General features: G+C 43.0%; 1 protein-coding gene across 1 annotated transcript in view; it reads left to right on the top strand.

Annotated features, from left to right (window-relative positions):
• The window catches only part of mks1 (MKS transition zone complex subunit 1), a 189,312-nt gene that overhangs the window by 74,535 nt on the left and 91,608 nt on the right, over nucleotides 1-23,169 (top strand). Inside the window, exons 8-9 of the mRNA XM_034178062.1 lie at nucleotides 21,066-21,174; nucleotides 21,247-21,303. Of these exons, the coding sequence (XP_034033953.1) occupies nucleotides 21,066-21,174; nucleotides 21,247-21,303 (166 nt within the window). The remainder of the gene's footprint in view (nucleotides 1-21,065; nucleotides 21,175-21,246; nucleotides 21,304-23,169) is intronic.

Here is a 23,169-nt window from a genome sequence, read left to right on the forward strand (position 1 = left end):
AGGGGCTGAGGCCCCCTCCTGGTTTGTCCAGACACCACACTGGCTTTACGTTCGTGTTGCCGTTTCAGTCTCCACTCATTTTGGATTTTACTTTTACTCAATTACTTTTACTTAAAGTACATTTTATATGAGAAATTTACTTTTGATACTTAAGTACAGAACATGTCAGATGCTTTAAGACTTTTACTCAAATAAATTTTTTAAAGGAGAATTTAATTTTTACCAGAGTAAGTTTATGGTAAGATACTTGTACTTTCACTCAAGAAAAGGCTTGGCTCGGGTTGTGAGGACATTACAACCCGAGATATTATTTTTTTAATTTTGTCTTCTATATTTAATCTTTGCTGCTACTGACTGGTTGTCACCAACGAAGTTTCGTTGTTTATTCCAATGACAATAAAGTCTCTCTTATCTTATCTCAGGTATCACTTTGAGGTACTTTATACAAGACTGTTTGAGAAAGCATAGATTACTAAAGCTTTCAAAGCTTAGCAGTTTATACTTCTCAGGACTATTACATTGATGGTAACAAATCGGCTTCCTCAACTTTCTTTAATGAATAGCTTTAATACTTTATTGGGCAGTGAATATATGCTGCTTTACTTGTTACTGTCCGTTTCCCTGGCATTGGAAGTGTTTTTCCTGAGCGGGGTGCTGGTCATGGCGGAGGGACCAGCTGATTGAGCTCTGAGGTGGCAGCCCGAACAGGGAAAGACAGGAGAGCCCCAAAGAGCAACAGTCTTGTATAAAGTACCTCAAAACAGACACGGTCTTGATCTGTGGCTCGCTGCTCTTCAGCACAGTCTTGTAAGTTGGGATCAGGTGTATTATGTTGTGATCTGAATTAGACAGAGGAGGCTTTGCTTTGGCCCTGTAGGTGTTCTTAATGTCACCATAACATTTATCTAAAAACTTATCATCCCAGGTGGGACACAAATAAAAATGACTTAAAAGAGTATGTTAAACTGTGTCTGGGACTGTAGGGATCCTCCAGCCTGCAGTCCCTTTGGACAGCTACAGGAAATGGCATACAACAGTGTTTCCCAATACAGGTCCACAGGATCCTAAGTACCGCATGTTTTCTATTTGTCCCTCATGTACTTGGACCACATACAGTATGTGCAGTCACATCTGGTTCAGCTCATTATGTGCAGTTAGGGCAGGAGGACAAGGACTTTGGTTCTCATCGACCAGGAAACACTGACAGATGATAATCTGCAGCAGACAGACAGGCAGCAACATGCATCAGTCACCCTTGTTCACATCCGTTAACTGGGAAAGTCAGACAACTGGATTACATCTTTTGAGTAACTCTGTATGCAGTGGGACTATTCCACAGAGTGCCGTTCCTTCCCGGTTAATCCTGAGTAGGAAATTGGCATGCGTGTTGAAGCATCATAGTAACTTCTTGATCCATTTTTGTCCGTCTTGAACAAACTTGGTATACGTAGCAGTTACGGCCATCATTGGTGCCACTTTGAAATTGTTGTCAAATTTTCAAGCTGTTCAAAAATTTCACCCCGAGTTGCAAAATCATCACTAGTGTGTGGTATGACATTAAACTGCATCCAGGCGGAGTGGGGAGGTCGTGCGTGGGATCAGTAAAATCCAACCTGAAACCTATAAAAAAGGGCACAGGTGACCGTTATTACCTACTCTGTGACTGGAGAGTGCGGTCGGCGCCACAAAACTGAGCGAGCCCTTGGGTTACTAGGGTTTGGAACTTTCAAGTCTCCAATGGCAGTTGTATCACAACTGGCGGATAACAGCAGTGCCAGGCGGGCTGGCACGGTTTTAAGGCAGAACTTGACTGTAATCAAGTCTCCGGCAGCCCGCTGCAAGTATCCCATTCAGAACCAGCATGTCTCCACCCTCTATGGTGCTGCTGGAGAAGGTGGGTGCCCAAAGTGTGTGGGTCCCAGGCACGCAACCTGCTATCCACCTTAAACAAATTCACGCGAAGGCGATTCATGTCAGAATCACATCCTCAATTCAAAAGTCCCTTGGTGATGGTATTCTGGATGACGGGGACAGGCTTGGTCAGCTGGGAGTCTCTAGTCTGGAGCTACACATGAGTGGCGCTTGTAAGAAGGTCGTTCTGTGTAAAACATTGTGGTGATGTGATAGTTCAGCAGCTACAGGCGTGACTGGGCTGGCCTATTTAGGAGTACCGCAGCTCACTCCAATTGGAGAGGCCCCTAGAAAAGGTGGGTTAAACATCGGTCACCACAACTCCCCCTGACTGGCAAACCGTGGCCAGTGGAGACCTACTTATGCGGTCAAAACACGAGAAGAAAATGGAAACTGAACCCTTTTACGGTGGGAGCATGGAATGTGAGGACCCTCATAGACCACGATGACACAGATAGACCACACCGACGCACTGCCCTTGTGAGTCAGGAGCTTGACCGCTTCAGCATTGATATCGCTGCCCTCTCCGAAACAAGACTTGCCGGAGAAGGAAGTCTGTCTGAAGTTGGCGCCAACTACACTTTCTTCTGGAAAGGGAAAGATCTTGAAGAGCGGCGGATCCATGGTGTTGGCTTTGCGATCAAGTCATCATTGGTGAATCACTATAACCTGGCCCCAACCGCCATAAATGAACATCTTATGACTCTCCGCGTGCCGCTCCCTGACAGCAACCACATGACTCTGATCTCAGTCTACGCCCCAACCCTTGACTCCGAGGATGACGTCAAGGGGTCATTCTATGCTGCCCTGAACAGTGCCATCCAAGCCGTTCCCAGCAGAGACAAGCTCCTTGTGCTCGGAGACTTCAATGCCAGAGTTGGTCATGACCATAGACTTTGGGAGGGCATTCTGGGCAAGCAGGGGCTTGGATCCTGCAACTCCAACGGGCTTCTCCTTCTTGGCATATGTGCTTCAAATGAGTTGACTATCACTAATATTCTTTTCCGGTTTCCAAATTGTCACAAGTCCACCTGGAAACACCCACGGTCAAAGCACTGGACCATCCTTGACTATATCCTTACTCGATTACGTGACCGGAGCAACGTCCTTGTGACCCGCAGCATGCTCGGTGCAGATGATTGTTGGACAGACCATCGGCTCCTGATAACTCATCTCAGACTCCATCTGCGGAACCTCCCCCTCTACAACAGGGTAGAGAGGGCATGTTGCTTTAACATCATAAGGCTGAAGATCCCTGCAATTCAGGAAGACTACTCCAATCATCTCACAGAGCTTCTCAGTGAGGCTCCACCATCGGCACATCAGCAAGATTCAGTAGAAGCAGACTGGTCCATTCTCTGTGGCACCATCAGTAAGGCTGCAGATGATGTAGTTGGCTACTCCAGTCATTTCCATCAAGACTGGTTTGATCAAAATGATGCCGATATCCAAAAACTGATTGACCAGAAGAGATCTGCTCGCCTTGCATGGGAGAATCGCTCTACCCATGCCAGTTTGTGACGATTCCAAAACGCAAAGCAGATGTGCCAGTGAAGGGTCAGAGAAATGCAGAACCTGTGGTGGCAAGAAAAATCAAAGGAGATCCAGTCATAAGCTGACAGCAGAGACCTCCGGTGCTTCTACGCTGCAACAAAGGAAATCTTTGGTCCCCGTCACGGTGGTATCAACATCCTCCAGTCTGCTGACGAGGCAACTACCCTTTGGGATGATCAAGCCATCCTTCAAAGGTGGAAGGAACACTTTCAGATGCTTCTGAATCGTTCATCTACCGCAGCTGAGGACTTGCTCTGTAAGGTACCCCAACACCCTGTCAGGCATTGGATGTCACTCCCTCCCTCCTACACCGAGTTTCAGAAGGCATTGAAGTGCATGGAGGCATGGAAGTCCCCTGGGCCCGACAACATCCCCTTGGAACTCATTTCTCATGGGGGCATAGCCGTGAAGACCAGGCTTCTCATGTTGATCCTGCGCATATGGGAGACAAAAGCCGTACCCGTAGACCTGAAGGACGCCACCATCATTACCATCTTCAAGAAGGGGGATTGCTCCATCTGCGGAAATTACCGTGGCATCTCCCTCCTCAGTAGTGCCGGAAAGATCTTTGCACGGGTTCTGCTTGACAGGCTCCTGACTGTCGCTGAAGAGGTCCTTCCAGAGTCACAGTGCGGCTTCCGGCCATCTCGTGGCACCACTGACATGATCTTCTGCCTGCTACAGGAGAAGTCCCATGAACAGCGAAGACTTCTCCTTTTCCTCTTCTGGGACTTGGAGAAGGCTTTCGATAGTGTCCCAAGACCAGCTATGTGGGCAGCCTTGAGACGTTTTGGCTGCTCTGACCACTTCACGGTCCTTGTACAGGCCCTTCACGATGGGATGACTGGCTGCGTCGTGGACAAGAACAGCATCTCTGACTCCTTCGCTATCACCACTGGTTTGAAGCAGGGCTACGTTCTGGCCCCCACCCTCTTTTCTCTCTACCTTGGGGCCATGATCCACGAACTTCCTGACATGGCCCCTGGCATCCGACTTCACTGCAGAATGGATGGGGGTCTCTTCAACACTGGGTGCTTTCGTGCCCGCCAGCTCACCACCCTAGTTACAGTACGGGAGCTACAGTACGCTGACGACAGTGTGACCCCTGCGGACACAGTCGCAGTGCTCCAGGCCACTGTAGATCTCTTTGATGGTGTCTACTCTCACTTTGGGCTTACCTCCAATACTGGAAAGACCAAAATCCTTGTGCAGGGAGCCTCAGGCCATCCCCCCCCAGACACCAGCAACGTACGACTCCATGGTGAAGTCCTTGAGACCGTGGAAGCCTTCCCCTACCTACCCACCCGGAAACCAAACGTTTTTTGAATGTTCATATAACGTTTGCATGCAAACGTTTGCAAACAAGCCATGAACACTGCATGAACGTCAGATGAACAAAGAATGAGGACAGGTAATGTTTGCACATGAACATTATATGAACATTATACAAATGTTCACAAACGTTCACAAACATTGTATGAACAGCTGAAGCAGAACATTCAGTGAACATCTGTATAATGTTCATGTAACATTTTGTATGCAAACATTATATGAACATTATACAAATGTTCATTGAATGTCCTGCTTCAACTGTTCATATAATGTTTGTGGACATTTGTATAATGTTCATATAACGTTCATATATGAACGTTATATGAACATTCCAGAAATTTTCATTGATTGCAAGCGGGACATGTCCCGCTTCAGCTGAACATTACAGAAATTTTCATTAATTGCAATCAATGAAAATTTCTGGAATGTTCAGCTGAAGTGGGACATATCCCGCTTCAGCTGTTCATGTTTGTATGTTATATATGCCAACATTATACATTTACATGCAGGCATTGGCCTACAATTTGATTGTATGAAAGGTTTACTCTATTGAAAACCAAAAAGTGAAGTAAAACAAACTATGAATGTTTCAAAATTCAGTGTTTTATTCCGATGACTTGGAAATCAAATGAAACAAACCACCCCAAATGTTTTCATGCAGACAAGAAACTTAAGTTATAACACACTGCAAGCAATATTTCCAGAGGGAAAAAAAAAAAAAAAAAGTACAAAAAGTGAAAGAAAAAAAAAATACTGCAAGTTTTATTACATACAGACGTTGAAAATAGTATGGCAGTCAGATACAACACAATGGAAATGAGCATTATGCTTTATTATATTATCTGTGACATTGAGACATTCACCACATTTTAACGGAGTCTGAAAAAAAACAAAAAAACAAAGGCGTATCTCCATGTGAGGAAACTGCTCCTCGACCGAGGGAAATGGTAACGTATGGCACTATGGTGTTTTTTTTTTTTTTTATGTGGTTTTGGCACTGATCTGACACCCTGCAATTTGGAAGTGGATTCTGCCATGACCTGATGTCATGGTGCATCTCTACTCTGATTGGCTGTCATCACAGTCATCTAAATAATCCACCTCCAGTACCTCTTCAGATTCAGAAGACGACACCCACGTGTCTTCTGAAGATTCATTAATGGAAAAAGAGACTGTTGTCTGGTAGAGCACTCTGGAGATGAGGCCGGAATGTCCTCCTCGGAGTACTCATCAGAGGAGAGAGGCCTACCATTGACAGAGCTGATGGCAATGGCTGGGTGGATTATGGTGTCCTCAGTTGTTTTATTCTCCTTTTGCTGGTCAGGAAAAAGTTCAGGATGGTCCTGTCTATACTTCCTTGATTCTGCTCTGTTGGGACAGCTTCGTATTACGGTACTAATCGTAGAAATTATAGTGTTGCTGTCCATTGATGTAATAGCTATTACAGCTGCCATGAGAACCCTATAAATTTGTGGAAGATCCCTGGCAAGGCTGCCTTTGGCAGTTCCCGACTTTCCCTGACTGCTGAAGCACTGCCAGAGATAAACTGGGGCTATAGCATACAAGCAGTCCCTGACAATGCTGGTTATAGTATTCTTTCCATGTCCAATTCCAGGGGCATATGCAGTCAAAGCGTTGATGAGGGCATTCCTTCGGCGCCTGGCTCCCTTGTCCTCACCATCAAGTTTCTCATTGGCACTCTTCAGCTGCAAGTTGAAAATTGCCATTGTTACTCATAAGAAATGAGACACATTTTACTATTAAGATACTATACAATTTCAGCAGCATGGTCAGAATTGGTATTCTCAACGCAACAACCTATTGTACAGGCCCTATATTTTTATCAAGCTACTGGTTGCAGAATTTTCTCAAGTTATGTAGTTATCAGCTACCACAATGGAGAAAACTCAGAAGTGGTATATGCCATAAATACAGCATGTTGTTTCATAATATACTCTAAAAAAATAAAACAAAATTTTGGTAAGTGAAGAGGATAGACAAATGTAAAATGTATTAACTCACTTCTTCAAGTGACTTTACAGGAAGGCCCAAGACTTCCAGGCACTGCTTATAATTTGTTGTAGCTCGCATTTCCGGATTAGAACTGGACATTCTTCTAACAATCATCTCAGCAGCATCCTCATCATCAAGTTCAAGTTCCCTCTCCTGGTATGTTCGGGAACGGACACTTTCTGTGAGGAGTGCATCAATTTTGCAGATGAGCTCATTCTGCTTCTCCTGGAACATAAAATGTACACATAAATGTTACTACCTTAATACAGAAGTTCCCATTCCCCCCAAATCTAGAACAAAATCTGCTGGTGTTGGGTATTTTCTCCTCCAAACATTCTTAAAACCTTGATAAGACAAACAGAGTCAAGAAACACCAGTGAGACAGAAAGTCAAATTAATCACGCGCGGAGTGCGGCCAGGCTGTACACCAAGGCTACACTAAAGTCTGGCCTGTGCTCCCGCTCTTTTTATTAGAGAAGCCCTCATTACATCATAAAACTTGTCCTAAGGGGGGGGGGGGGGACAACGCGAGACAAGTTTCTTCCCGTAACATAAACACATACGCCAATAAGTGCAGCTGTAAGGAAAAACAGTTTCTTTCTTTTACTGTTATCGTCGAAGGTCAGCACATCTCGTTCGTCTGTTGCAGTTATCAGCTGTTCTGCATCTGCCTGGAACACTAAGCATCACATCACAACAGTCAAAACAACCTTCAGTTCTTTTACTCCCAGTTCAGCCTGACCCCAGCATGCTAAAACAAGGTTGAATAACACGTACAGTCTCAGGGTTAGGTGCAAAACAGCACAACACCGTTCTCATGAGAAAGAAGACAAAGGTACAAATGTTTAACAGTGATAACATATATACAAAATCTTTAACATTCCCCTCCTGTTTATCGCCTGTTAAACATACAGTAGGCATCACCCAGCTTAGCACTTCTTTTTTGAGATTTTCACTAAGAGGTTCATCATGGTATGTTCTATAGGCTTACACCCCAGAGGTGATGTCATCATTGTCACCATCATCGGTGTCTGGGTCATCATACTTCCATTGGTCTGGGTACAGGTCATGGGAGTCATCGTCCTCCTCGGTGTCGTCTTGCCCCAGGAGTGGATATGATGCTGGTCCCCCTCCTGGTCCTGGACTTATTGCTGTGGTTATCATTCTATTTACAAGGCCTCGGAGACATGGAATACAACAACATCCACACAATGTTAGAATTGCAGCAAATACTGCTATAGACACTAATAGTGAAGAAATCAAAGACCTCCATCTTCCCATCCCTTCCAGCCACCAATCCCAGCCTTCGGTGTTTACTCCACTGTGCTCTTTCATCTTCCTGTTCAACGTCCTCAGCCCGTCGATGGCTTGAGTGAGACTGCCGTCTGCAGCCGTGTTGTTGGGAATGAATGTGCAGCATTGTTCTCCGAACATGGCACAAACACCTCCTTTCTCTGCCAACAACATATCCAGAGCAATACGGTTCTGGAAGGCCATAAGGGACGTGGCTTCTAACTGTGAATGGACAGCCTTAAATCCTTCCTCAGTCCAATTTCCTAATTTCTGTACATTGTAGTGGATGTAGTTTATTCTGTCCACATTTTTATTAATTGAACACCACCAACAGATGGAAGATTCGAATCCAGCTGCTATTTGATCAACCAGTTTATACTCGTCAGGCACTCCTCTGGGGACTCCTATTGCATCAATATATGTTGGATTTCCCACTCCTTTCCAATCTCTTTTTACTCTATGTCTGGCTATGCCTTTCTGCCAATCTTCAGGAATAAGAGAGGCTGCATATGTCGTAACGTCTTCAGGGGTCATGGGTATAGCTTTAACTGGTAACAATAATGATATTAATGCACAATAACCTGACACATTTCGTGGCAGTCTGTCAAAGATTCTGTTATCACCACACCACCACCATACGTCACTCCTACCGACAGGTTTGAATGTGGGAGTACTATGGACCACATTCTTACACCAGGCAGTGTGGTTTAAGCTACCCAAAGTCTTACTTGTCCCTGTCAAGTGTACACATGTATGGTTAGCATGCCCAACTTTGCTTGAAAATAACGGTTTGGTCTTAGTCAATTTGGTCAATGGATAGATCTTGTCCCACTTAGAACAATTGTTGTTTGCTGCAATGTATGTCTGTGTCATAACAGTCAGCAGACAGTCTTTGGGTAATGCTGCCGGTATTACCTGTAATATAGGTCTGGGTCCCATACATACAACACAGTCCTTCTTTGCTGCTAGTCCTGCTTGTTCTGCCATTAAAAGCCAATTGTTATTTTGTCCACTAATTCCTGTAGTTACTAGGAACCAGTCATCTGCCTTCATGTCTTTTGTGCCTTGTACGGACATCCCCTTTGCTTGTATGGGCACCCCCTTTGCTTGTATGGACACCCCCTTTGCTTGTATGGGCACCCCCTTTGCTTGTATGGACACCCCTTTGACGTACTTAATTCGGTCAATATTGGTTGCTGTACTCTATCTGTTTCACAGAGGAAAAAATGGAAATACGGATCTTTTCCTGGTTTGTATACTCAAAGGAGGAACAACCAACAGTCTCCCTCTATATCAGGTGGGAATATGGTTCCTTTTTCTGTGGTATTCACCACTATAGACAGCTTATCATCTGTTTGATACATTTTGAGAATTTGACTCTGGTACTTAGCCCACTCGGTTTGTGCCCATCTTGGTGTCCATCTACTCCATTCATCGGCTACCAACGTTTCCCATCTCTTATCTTGTTGATCATTGGTCATATACCATGAGAAACTATTTCCGTAATTAGTCCCTCTGTCACCATCCCCACCATCCCATATTCCATGGGTAAGAGCACTATATGGTACAGAGATGACCACAGAAGCATTTCTAGGAATGCAGGCTTGTACACCAAATCGGTACGCATTGTTCCTATCACAGCTATGTACTGTGGCATTTATCATTGGACTGGGGTCTTCGTTACTTCTTTTTGGTCTCTGCAATCTGCGGAGGTGATCCTTATTATCATGTCCCGTGCTAATGGCTTTTAATAATAAGCTCAATCCAAAAAAGAAAAGTAGCATAACAAGGACTGTCCATGGGGTCCAGAAACCCTCGTTCTTTTTGTTTTTTTCTTTCGCCATTTCTGCACACTACAGCACACCTATGTTCAGAACAGTGGCTTCTTAATGTCTTCTGCTAGCTTTCGTGTCTAACCTGGATCTTAACACCAAGCTCACACACTATTACTAGTCTTGTCCTACTGTTCTTACTGTTTGTCTGTGTCTGCAGAAATGACTTTCTTACAGTGAGTTAAATGAATCCATGTACTTCTTTCCCCAATTTTCAAGGCTGTGGGTGTTGTGAGTAGTACTTGATGGGGCCCTTCCCATTTAGGTGAATGCCAGTGTTTTCTCTTGATGCTTCTTATCAACACCCAGTCTCCAGGTACCACTTTAGGGTCCTCCTGTGGAGAAATGGGATCATCAGTGTTTGGAACTCTCCCTCGTTGTCCTTCTAACATTTTTCTCATGTAATCCGCCAAATTGGCTTCCTCAGCTTCTTTGTTCCATTCCAGCACAGTTGACATTGAAATATCATCTTTGTACATCAAATCAGAAAGTGGACTAGTCAATTCTGCATAACAGGGAATCCATGCCCTGCAGTAATTAGTCAGTCCAAGAAATGACATCATCTGCTTTTTGGTCTGTGGTTTTGGAGCGTGCAAAATTGCTTCCTTCCTGTCAGACAGGATCGTGCGCCCAGTGGCTGATAATTCATGTCCTAAATATTTTACTTTATCCCTACACAACTGAACTTTGTTTTTACTCACTTTGTGGCCATTATCAAATAAGAAACATAATAATGCTACTGTGTCAGTTATGCAGTTTTCTCGTGTGTCAGAGGCAATCAGAATGTCATCAACATACACTAATAGTTGGCTATCTGCCGGTGGAACGAAATTGGCTAAACATGCTGACATGACTTGAGAATAAATAGTTGGACTCTCTGCGTAACCCTGCGGTAATCTGGTAAATGTATATCGTTGTCCCTTAAAGGTAAAAGCAAACCAGAATTGACTATCTGGATGTACTGGCACAGAGAAAAATGCATTACTTATGTCAATTACTGAGAAACTATTAGAATTTGGTCTCAGCGAATTTAACAAGGTGTGTGGATCTGGGACACATGGTGCTCTTTTAATCACAGCAGCATTTACTGCCTGCAGATCTTGAATCATTCTCCATCCCACTGAGGGCGGAGCCTTTTTCACAGGAAATATGGGTGTGTTACATGGTGAATCTGGACATGGCACTATTACTCCTGCTGCTAATAAATCCTCTATTACTGGCCTGATTCCTTCAATTGCATCAGGTTTCAATGGATACTGTCTTACACATGGTCTGTATTCTGTTTTTGGTCGTATAACTACAGGTTGTGCATTTTTAATCAGTCCTACGTCTGAAGGACCTGTTGTCCACAATCCTGATGGTACCGAAGAGAGAAGATCATCTTCGTCAGGACTCAACTGAAACACTCAGGATTGTGAAGTGGACACATCAATATGTGTTCCAGCTGTCAGCACCAATGAGACATTAACTGGCACTTTATACAATTTAGTTGATGGACTGAACTCCGTTCGTGGTCCAACTCTGCTCCAATGAGTGGCTGACAAAGCTGTTATGACTGTCAGTCCCAATTCTTGCCATTCTGTCAAATATGGCTTACAAAGTGACACATGTAATGGCATACCTGTGAATCTCAATTTTAAAACATCTTCAGTGGCACCTGTCACTGTTATGACAGCTGTTGAGTTGCCATCATGAATCAAATCGGTCATTGTCAGCTTCACAGGTGAAACGTTTTTCAATTTGTTTTCATAGTCACCACCTGGAGGATCTTTATGCCACATTGTGACATGCAGGTCAGGTGGTGACATCTGTTGTTCAGGATTTTTTAGTAGGGCTGTCGCTTGCAAGACGACATCTTTACCCCATCCTGCAGCATCTTCTTCTGAAATGTCAAATGTATAGTAATAGTGGAATGTGGGGTCATCGCTTTCTTCTCTTACCATGTTAACGCCTCCTGTGCGCTCAACAACTAATTTCCCTTGTTCCACAATTATGGACAAGCCCAATGCAGTCAATCCGTCTCGTCCTAAGAGGTTAACTGGACATTGTGGCATGTTCAACACTGACATAGTACATGTCAGGCCAAATGGATCTGTCAACGTTCAGGGACGTCTGATGTTTGTCCATTTGCAGAGCGAACCCTAAAAATTTCGTTGCTCAATTGATGGACAGGTATGTTGTCATTACATGTGGTTCTACATGCTCCTGTATCACAAAGGAATGTCACTGGTCGTCCATTTACCAACAAAGTCACTTCTGGTTTTGGTACCGGATTTCCCAGTAAGGCACACAGATCCATATCACAATCAGACTGCCTATCTGATGTGGAATCATAGATTATGGATTCTAGTCATTGTGGATACTGTGGCTGCGGAGGATTATTCCGTTGTGGAATTCCTCCTGCTGCTCCATCAGTAGGTGGATTCTGACAATTTCTATACATATGTCCCTCTCTCCCACAGTTCCAACAAATCAGGGGACCACATGGTGGCCCTCCCTGCCTGTGCTGCTGCCGCGGTTGCCATGGTCCTTGACGTTGTGGCTGTCCACCTTGTCTGTTTTGCCATGGCTTTTGGGGGCGTTTGCACTGCTTCTGCTGTCTTAAGTTACCCTGTTGGTAATATATTTCACCATCTCCGTGTGCTACATACACTCCTTTGTCGCTGTTTCCTGTCTTTTTCTGCTTTAAGACTTCTTCTGCATGACAACAGTGGGTGTGTGTTTCTTCCAATGTGCCTGTTGGCAGTCCAATCCAATGTTTCTGTATCCAAGCTTTTATATCCTTGTTGGAATGTTGGATCAGAGCGTTTTTCAATTGTTGTTCATACACAGGTGTTCCTGGCAATATGCCACTGTGGACCCTAAATACACTCTCAAATCTGCATCTAAACTCTGTCCATGGTTCTCCTGCTTTCTGTGTTGTCCTGGTAATTTCAGTGTAATTTATTTTTGGTCCTAACACACCTTTTGCTCGTGTAATCATAGCTTTCACTTGTGTTTGCAAGACTGGATCATCATGTGGCAACGGTACGCCATCCTGGTCTGCAGGATTCCAGTCTCCGCGTATCTGACTCCATTTAGGGCCACATGCTTTCATCCACACCTGTTGGACTTCAGGCCCACTAAGGTGGTAAGAACTTCTAATGTTTTCTATATCCTGCATAAATCCCTCAATATCGACATGTGGCGATGGTATCATGTCGACTGCTGCTTTGATATCATCAGCATTCCATGTTCGATATACGAGCATGGTTGATCGATGTCCTGCTGTTCCTGCACGTGGATTTTGTACTTCTATCATAGGATAGGCACCTCCCTGGTCACTGTGTTCCACCATGGGAGGGGCTGTAGGCACTCTCGCTTGACTGCGTGTTTGTGGTTTTTCTGGTTTTTCCTCTTTTTACCTTAGGTTTTACTGCCAAATCATACTGTGGTGGCGGTACATTGTCATCCTCTGGTAGAGAGGGATATAAAGGTGTTGTTGTCACCGACGATCCAGCCGGCGGTGGTTGTTGAGGCTGTTCTGGTTCTCTGTGCTGAATTATCACATCTTCTTCTGCCTTACCTACAGCTTTCTTTTTCCTTGCTTTCTCTAATCGTCGCTTCTCTGCTCCCTTCTGTCTGTTCTCTGCTTCCTCCTCCCAAAATGCCACTAAATCTGCCCCTACTTTCTGCATCTTTTTCTCATCACCTTTATGTTCCTGTTCTAACTCCTTCTTTAGCTTCTGTATGCTGATCAGGTTCAGTCGTCCGTCAAAGTCATGTTTATTTATCCAGGTCTCCAATTTCTTTGTTGCTTTTGGATTTTTTGCTTCCATAAATTTCCAGTCGTCAGTTGATAAATTTTCCTTATTTTAGACGTCTTACCCCCATTTTTATTATCCCTTGTTATAATTTGGACTTCAGACGGGGGCACACCTAGGGTGTTCTAAATCTGAAGTTTTCACACTTTCTTGGACGTGACAATTAATTTGCCGTCGTGTGGTTGATTCCTTTCACCTGCCCGTAGGAAGCGGAATCACTTGCCTTCGCTTCCACACGCACGGTTGTCACTAACGTTGTCCAAAGTATTACACTTTCACACAGTTATTCTATTTACACTTACACAAAACACTATTTACACATAGAACACCTTTAATAACCGTACGCGTATTCTTAGGCCAGGGGAGCTCGCCCTCCCGTGAAATTTAACTAATGTCCTGCATTAGGGGACTCCGCCGTCCCTGCTAGATTTAACTGCCTTTTTACAGTGCACGTATTTCTACCCGGGATTTCCTTTACGTATTAAAACAGAGGAATCCGTACCCTCCTTCCGGAATTTAACTACGTGCGTTCCTCGCAACCGTAGAGGAGTCCGCCCTCCTTACAGAGTTTAACTGTGTTTCATTAACAGACGATTCTGTATCATCGCTTACGGAGTTTAACTGTTTTATGTGATCTGATCACCACTCACTCAGTACTGTTACAAAGAAATTCTACTCACTGACTCGACCTCCTGTCTGTCTCCTTCTGGAAAATCTCGTCAACCAGACGATGCCAACGGTGGTCGACAATTGCAGACACGATCAATCGATCGGACCTTGGCCAAGGATTTACGTCTGGACTTGACGACCTCCGCCGGACACCTCCGGTGTTGTTGAGATCCCGGACGAGCCCCCAGTCAATGTTGGGTATTTTCTCCTCCAAACATTCTTAAAACCTTGATAAGACAAACAGAGTCAAGAAACACCAGTGAGACAGAAAGTCAAATTAATCACGCGCGGAGTGCGGCCAGGCTATACACCAAGGCTACACTAAAGTCTGGCCTGTGCTCCCACTCTTTTTATTAGAGAAGCCCTCATTACATCATAAAACTTGTCCTAAGGGGGGGGGGGGGGGGACAACGCGAGACAAGTTCTTCCCGTAACATAAACACATACGTCAATAAGTGCAGCTGTAAGGAAAAACAGTTTCTTTCTTTTACTCTTATCGTCGAAGGTCAGCACATCTCGTTCGTCTGTTGCAGTTATCAGCTGTTCTGCATCTGCCTGGAACACTAAGCATCACATCACAACAGTCAAAACAACCTTCAGTTCTTTTACTCCCAGTTCAGCCTGACCCCAGCATGCTAAAACAAGGTTGAATAACACGTACAGTCTCAGGGTTAGGTGCAAAACAGCACAACACCGTTCTCATGAGAAAGAAGACAAAGGTACAAATGTTTAACAGTGATAACATATATACAAAATCTTTAACAGCTGGGACAGGTCATTTTTTTTTTTTTTTTTTTTTGCTTTAGCAAGAGTATACAGTTGTGTGTGTGTGTGTGTGTGTGTGTGTGTGTGTGTGTGTGTGTGTGTGTGTGTGTATATATATACACACACACACCATGGTCAGTGAGAATTACATGTCTAACTAGCATGCATTATTTTTGTGAATACGCACACGTAGTTCAGCAAGTCACTGTAATATCACTCCGTTGTGGTCGGCACCACAGAAACACACAAATCAGTTGGCGCAGATCAGCTGTGTTTTGACAGGTGAACAACAAATGTGATAAAACATGGATTTCCAAGTGAATTTTAATATTTTTGGCCTAAATTAAATGTTGAGGAATGGGAAGAGGAGGAGAGCAAATAGTGCAGCAGATTTGGGAATATTTACAGGGGAATCTTTCAAATGGTGATACAAGCACCAAATTCAACACAAATAGTCCTTAGACATTACTCTTTTGAAAAAGCAGAGTATCCACTCGATTTTTCAATAGGCAGTCAAGTAGGGGTCAATGAGAATTACACAGGGATCAAAATTAAAAGATGCTGCAATCATATTGAAAACTATACCACATTATTCGTCCAACCATAAAGATTCCAAAAGATATAGTTTGGACTATCTTTGACTGAATGTTCCGAAGTTATGGGTCAAAAATAGCAAAAACGGTGACAAAGCTTAATTTCAGTTTGTACGGGAGGCAAAAGTTCAAGCTCCAATTTTGGTAAATAGTGATAAACAATAAATAGTGGTAAATGTGAATAGTGATGGAGCAACTTTAATTTTGGCCCCCTGTACAAACTGAGGTTGACCTTTGTTACCATTTATGCTGTTTTCACACCATAACGTCAAGACATTTAATCAAAGATAGACTAAGTGATACATTTTTGGTATCTGTATGATCAGATGAATATGGTATACTTTTCAATATGATTGGAGCATTTGTAAATCTTGACCTCTGTAATTCTTCATTGACCCCTACTTGGCCGCCTACTGAACAATCAAGTGGATAGTCTGGTTTCTCAAAAGAATAATGTCTAAAGAATACATGTCCCAAATTGGTGCTTGTATCACCATTTGAAAGATTGTTTCAGTTATCTACTGCACTAAAACAAGAAGAACAGCAAAAGCAACGGCATAAAGATTTAACATCCGACGACCTGGACAAGATTGAAGACGAGAAAGAAGATGATAACGGTTGGCAAGGATGAAAATATCTTGAGACTGGCATAAACTAGTCCAAATACGTACGCATTTTTAATCAAGTTCTGTTAACTTAAATAAGTATTTGTGTGTTAGTTCACTGTGTGGGACCATGGTATAAGGATTAAACAACTTGAAGCCATGCATTATACTGTTTGAACGCACGAGGCGGAGTCTAAAACACCACAACGTGAAGCAGAGCGGTGTTACTCCACGAAGTGCTCACACACACACACACACACACACACAGTCAAGCTGGAAAAGGGTTAGGGTGTGCCGAGTGCACAGTGTTTCATAGTCTCCTAGTTCGCATACAGCACAACATGAGCTTTGAACTCAGTGTGTTAAAAAGCGGTCTCCTTTTGCATACGTCATTCAGACCGCCAGCAGTTATTCACAGATTTTCACCTTGTTCTTATTCTAAAGTCAGTTTAAAGCAGAAACAAGGCAATGTTCTGTTAATTTGCTGCTGACTGTCCGAAATGACACATGCGCAGTACACAAAAGGGGACAGTTCAAACTGACACAGGGACCAGTGCATTAGTGCTAGGCCACCACAGCTCCCTTTATAATTGTATAATATAAAAAGGTAAAACTTGAGTAAATTAAACATACCATCAATATGCCCAGCATCTGCATGATGCTGCCTTCTGTTGGCGTCAACTCAACACGAGGAATCTCAGACAGCTGTGCATCTGCAGCAGAAACACTTGCCAAATGACGACGTGCCGTAAGCTCAGCTGCAGGTCTTCTTGCAGATGACAAAGCTTCAAAAAACAAAAGCAGTGACATATATATAATCACCATTTCCAAGAAAATTACAACATATGGAAACACAACCACTAACTGGCTAGACAAGAGAATGTGCAAGATGCATAATCACTAAACCTCTGTATTATCACCCCAGACTTATTACACCTATACAAATTTTTTTCAATGTACATTATATGAAAACTTGTAGACTCTAGAGCAGGGGTAGGCAACTTGTTGACCAGAATGGGCCATGAGGGTGCAGGTTTTCTTTGCAGCCACTGACTCCACCAGGTGATTTCACTGATTAAATCTGCTCAAAGTGATATTAATCAATGAAATCACCTGGTGGAGTCAGTGGCTGCAAAGAAAACCTGCACCTCTTGGCCCTTTCTGGAACAAGTTGCCCACCCCTGATCTTGAGCATCCTTTAGAGAATTTGTCAACAGATGCTGTCTGCAGGACATGCGTCTTCACACAACTGCCGGCACATGTTCAGAAGGTGTCAGTTCTCAGTCAAGACTAGCTGATGTTTCTATGCCAAAAGAATATAAACACTCAATATTAAAAGTAAGTCGCTGTACAATCTCATTTAAACAAAATACAAACCTGTGGATTCACTACTACTTTCCGATTTAGAATGATCGGGCTGTTGGTGTGACCTGAACTGCCATCATGGCGTTTGGCTCAGGCTCACCGGTTGGTCGGATGGAATCACTGATGTGGCAGCTCTTATGACAGCAGGCATGGTTACTTTTGAAAAGAAAAATAAACAATAACCCAAAAAATTATTATTATTGGTCGCATTTGTAAAGGGCAAACAAACAATTTGAAGTAATTACACATGCAAAACCTATGGCAGTAATGAAAGTTACAATCAATAATTAAATATTCCACACAAAATATAAACCAGTTGTGGCAATGCAAAAACACAACTGAATCAACTTATTTTCACAAAGTCTCTTCTGTGCACTAACATGTTATTTGAACTTCAATTTCCTGAATGCCTAGTAACAGACAGCATATACATTTTAATTCTGGTTATAAAAAGTTATGTACATTGAGAGGAAGGATACACTTTCTTTATATTTATTTCATGCACACATGAACAGAAATATTTCTGTCAAACGAATTACAACTGCCACATTTTCTGAATTAATACCAACCTGCCGTCGCATTATCCTGATCAGCCACATCAATCTTGGCTTCTTGCCTCTGCTCTCCCTGGTGGTGTTATGTCTGTGGAGTCCTCTCCATTATTTTCACTTTCAGTTGTAGACAGACCCTCTCGTTTAGCAAGTGCTGCCTCACACTTCTCTAATTCCAGGAATGTTCCCAATGGCTTGCCTCTGCGCTGTGTCCATTTGTCAAAGTCCGGTTCTGAACAATTTCTTACAAGCATCTTCATTTTTGATGCAGTAGCCTCACTGCTGTCTTCTTTTGGCCACCAACACTTGTAGACTAATTCATAACGGCCATCACCTAAAGGCTTCTTTAGGTTCTTGAACGAAGACACCCATGACTTTGGGACACTGTACAAGGATGCATTCTCTATCTCATGCAGTGTATCAATTGCACAGTCATCATCACTATCGAAGAGGTCATTTGTGTTCATATTATCAAGTTTATGTACAGAAGCATGTGACACTGTTGGTAAATGATGTCTCTGAGCATCTGAATCAGTGTCATCTCTTTCATGATCACCCCCGCACAAAACATTACTGGCAGCTATTTGAACAACAGTCACTTCTTGTTCAGACTCCTCAGGTGAGTCACTAACTTCTTCCATGGCTGTATCAATACTACTAAGTATTTAAGAGATTTTGGCCCCTGTTCTTTGTCTGCCATCTGTGCTTGTAAGCATGTCTTCTGGCCTGCCTCTGGCATAAATCAGGAGTCAACCGTGGTAAAGTTGCCACGGCCAAATCCTCCACTTCACTCTTCATCTGAATTACTAATCCAGCAGATAGTACTTCCATCCATGCTTGTCTACACTAAAGGTCCAATGCCCCCCTTCCCAAGTTAGCCTAAATACAGTTACAAATTTATAAAGCATCTGAGCAAGAACACCCACAGAGGCACTATATAATGACACTATATTATCAAAGCATGACAAGTCAGAAGTTCAAACCAAGCAGTGTGTCTTCATGTTGCTGATCATGTCTTCAAAACAGGGACAGATCTGCAAAAAATAAAAAATAAATAAAGCATGTAAATGATAAAATACTCACATGGGCATATAAAACAATATTACGCAAAAGAGACGTCTCTTTTCAAATTTATATTCTGCTCCGAGTTGTAGATATATATATATATATATATATATATATATATATATATATATATATATATATATATATATATTATGTTCAGATGATGTTTCAACTGAACATTCATAGAATGTTCATTTACTGTTCAGCAAGTTTGCGAACATTCATATAATGTTTGTGATGTTTGTCTAATGTTTGCATGGAAGCAAACATTAGACAAACATGTAAGGAAACATTTGCAAAAATCAATCAAATGTTTATAGAATGTATACTTAATGTTCAGTGTGTTTGCGAACATTCACATAATGTTCATGGTTTTAGAATATATATATTTTTATTTAGAGGCAAGCTTTGCACATACACCATGAACATTATGTGAATGTTCGCAAACACACTGAACATTAAGTATACATTCTATAAACATTTGATTGATTTTTGCAAATGTTTCCTTACATGTTTGTCTAATGTTTGCTTCCATGCAAACATTAGACAAACGTCACAAACATTACATGAACGTTCACAAACTTGGTGAACAGTAAACAAACATTCTATGAACATTTGTTTGATGTTTGCAAATGTTCGCTTCCGGGTGGGTAGGAAGCTACCTCTCTAATGACTGCACTATGCACAAAGACATTGATAACAGGATTCGTGCCGCACATGCAGCAATTGGGAAGCTCTCCAAACAGGTATTTCTGAACCACAATCTCAGTCTCCAGACGAAAATCATGGTGTTCCGAGCCATCATTCTTTCCACCCTCCTCTATGGTTCTGAATTATGGGTCCTGTATACGAGTGATATAAAAAAGCTGGAGCGTTTCCAACAGCAGAAAATTCGTGCAATCCTGAAGATCAAATGGCAAGACCATGTCTCCAATGAATCTGTGCTTCTCCGAACCAATCTCTCTAGCATCGAGACCACGATGGCCCAAAATCGCCTCTTCTCACAGCTCAAATCAGGCACAAGAGCCAGAGGTACGCCCAAACGTCAATTTCACGACCAACTGAGGGCGACGCTTCATCACTGTAACATCAACTATGCCAACTGGGAGACCCTTGCCGAAAACCACACTGAGTGGAAGCGCACCATCATTAAGGGAACAGCCCACATGGAGAAACAACGATGCTGTGAAGTAGAGTACAAGAGACAGCGACGTAAAGAGCAGCTTCTCCTTCCTTGCTCACCACCCACTGTTTCCTGCACAAAGTATTCCCGACTCTTCCATTCTGCTCTGGGTCTGAGCAGCCACATACGACATCGTCACCCCTTGAACAACTGAGGCTGATCTGACATGGTCCTTTAATGCTCAAAAACAAGATTATGCCGATGATGATGATGATGATGATGTGGTAACTTCTGGGTGTTCGTAGTCTTAATGGCTTCAGTCGTGTTTGAACATCTTTAAATGGGGCAGTCCGTGACAGTATGGCTTGAAACTTGTTTGATTGTGCTCCTAACTTTCATTTTTGGGCAGATTACCAGATCTGCACTCTGTAAACCAGCCTGTTTCATCCCATTTTTCAAATTTTGGATCATCTGCGATTGTAGTAGAATGGCACACTGTGGAATAGGGGTGTAAACAAGCATTTGTTTTGATGCCTGATCGCTGCGCCATGATCCACAGAAACCCCCTGAGATACATTTGGTGTTTTGCAGGATTGTAACAGAGGGGGAGAAGAGAGAAGTTTGGCGTCTTACTGTGGAGAACATTTCTGCAGCGATGAAACCAGAAGATCAGGGCAGGGAGCAGAACATGTACAGAGACGTATGTATGCTTGTCCTCATGGTCTTTCCTTGTGGACAACCATTCATGATGCAAATACACCTCTGATTCCAGTTGTATCGAAGACACAAACAGCACCTCAGCAGCGTTGTTGGACAGGACTTTGAAATGGTAAGGTTTTTTTTTATCCCAGTCGCTCTCATAGCCCCACTGTTACATTTAGGTTTCAGGGTCACCAAACTATTTAGATTTTAACCTTTATACACATTGGCTTTAATTCAGATGAACTTTGTTTATTTGTACATTGCCCAGTGGTGCGCACAGTTTCGCTAACTGCTAATTATCGAAGATAATGTTTTCATTATTGGATTAGCTTTTCAGATAACTTTGAAAACCATCATTGGACCAGTTATCTTCCGATAAGATTTGGTCCGAAAATTTTTAGACCGCTAACATTTTTTGCAGGCGTAGCTTTTTGTAGTAGATGTGCAGTTCTATCCTCTACAAGTAGAGAAGAACTGGTTCCAGAAGAAACCGCTCTATCCTCTGCAGGCAAAGGAATTTCTTTTGACCTCATACTAATACCCTGGCAACATCACCCAAGTCATCCAGAGGCATAGAGTTTTAACTTATGGTTAAAATTTTAATGAAACTAATTTTGGACAAGTTATTTAAATTAAAGTCACGTCTGAAGTTTTATAGTGAAAATATCAGATATACGAGGTCTGTCAATAAAGTATAGGTCCTTTTTATTTTTTTCAAAAACTATATGGATTTCATTCATATGTTTTTACGTCAGACATGCTTGAACCCTCGTGCGCATGCGTGAGTTTTTCCACGCCTGTCGGTGACGTCATTCGCCTGTGAGCACTCCTTGTGGAGGAGTCGTCCAGCCCCTCGTCGGAATTCCTTTGTCTGAGAAGTTGCTGAGAGACTGGTGCTTTGTTTGATCAAAATTTTTTCTAAAGCTGTGAGACACATCGAAGTGGACATGGTTCGAAAAATTAAGCTGGTTTTCAGTGAAAGATGTAACGGCTGATGAGAGATTTTGAGGTGATTCTGTCGCTTTAAGGACTTCCCACGGTGCGAGACGTCGCTCAGCGCTCTCAGCCGCCGTCGTCAGCCTGTTCAAGCTGAAAACCTCCACATTTCAGGCTCTATTGATCCAGGACGTCGTGAGAGAACAGAGAAGTTTCAGAAGAAGTTGGTTTCAGCATTTTATCAGGCCGATATTCCACTGTTTAAAGGAGATTTTTTTTTAATGAAAGATGTGCGGACGGGTCCGCGCTTCGTGACTCCGCTCGCACAGGAAAAACACCTCTGTTGGAGCCTTAAGGACAAGTTGGAACATGTCCCTGCTGTTAAACAATTTCTCATATACTTACTCCACTGAAAGCCATCAAAAGCTGCCTGGATTTTACAAATGGTTATCAACTGGGGTTACATTTCCACACTTACCAACACATATCTATAATATACAAAATCTAAAAACTGAATTTCTGTGTGTTAACACACTCACTCCTTCATTCAATCCTTCCTTCACCCGCTCCTTCACTCACGGTGCTATTTACACATGGGTACAACATTGGCGACTTTAAGCCAAAGCTTGAGCCTTGAGGTGAACATCCTAAACTCAGATATGGTCTTGAGCTTGAGTGGCAGTGAATTCCACAGCCTTATGTCCTGCACTGTGAGCTCTTACAGTTCTTATTGATGGAACCTCTGGTGACTCTGTTTGTTTTCCTTAATATTGTGTAGCTATAAATGACAGTTCAATTTATTCAGTTTATATACTCGTAGTGGCAACAAGCTGTGTCACGAGAGCCTGTTTGACAGAAAAGTGTGTTTGGGTCTTCCAGGAAAAAGAATGGCAACTTTATTTACAGCTACATACATCCACCTGTTGCTCACTTATCCCGTCTCCAACACCAACTGCTCCACAGGGCAGATCCAGCCTTTTATAGGGGCTGAGGCCCCCTCCTGGTTTGTCCAGACACCACACTGGCTTTACGTTCGTGTTGCCGTTTCAGTCTCCAC

The sequence above is a fragment of the Thalassophryne amazonica genome, chromosome 9 (genome assembly GCF_902500255.1).
Source record: "Thalassophryne amazonica chromosome 9, fThaAma1.1, whole genome shotgun sequence".
NCBI lineage: Eukaryota > Metazoa > Chordata > Actinopteri > Batrachoidiformes > Batrachoididae > Thalassophryne > Thalassophryne amazonica.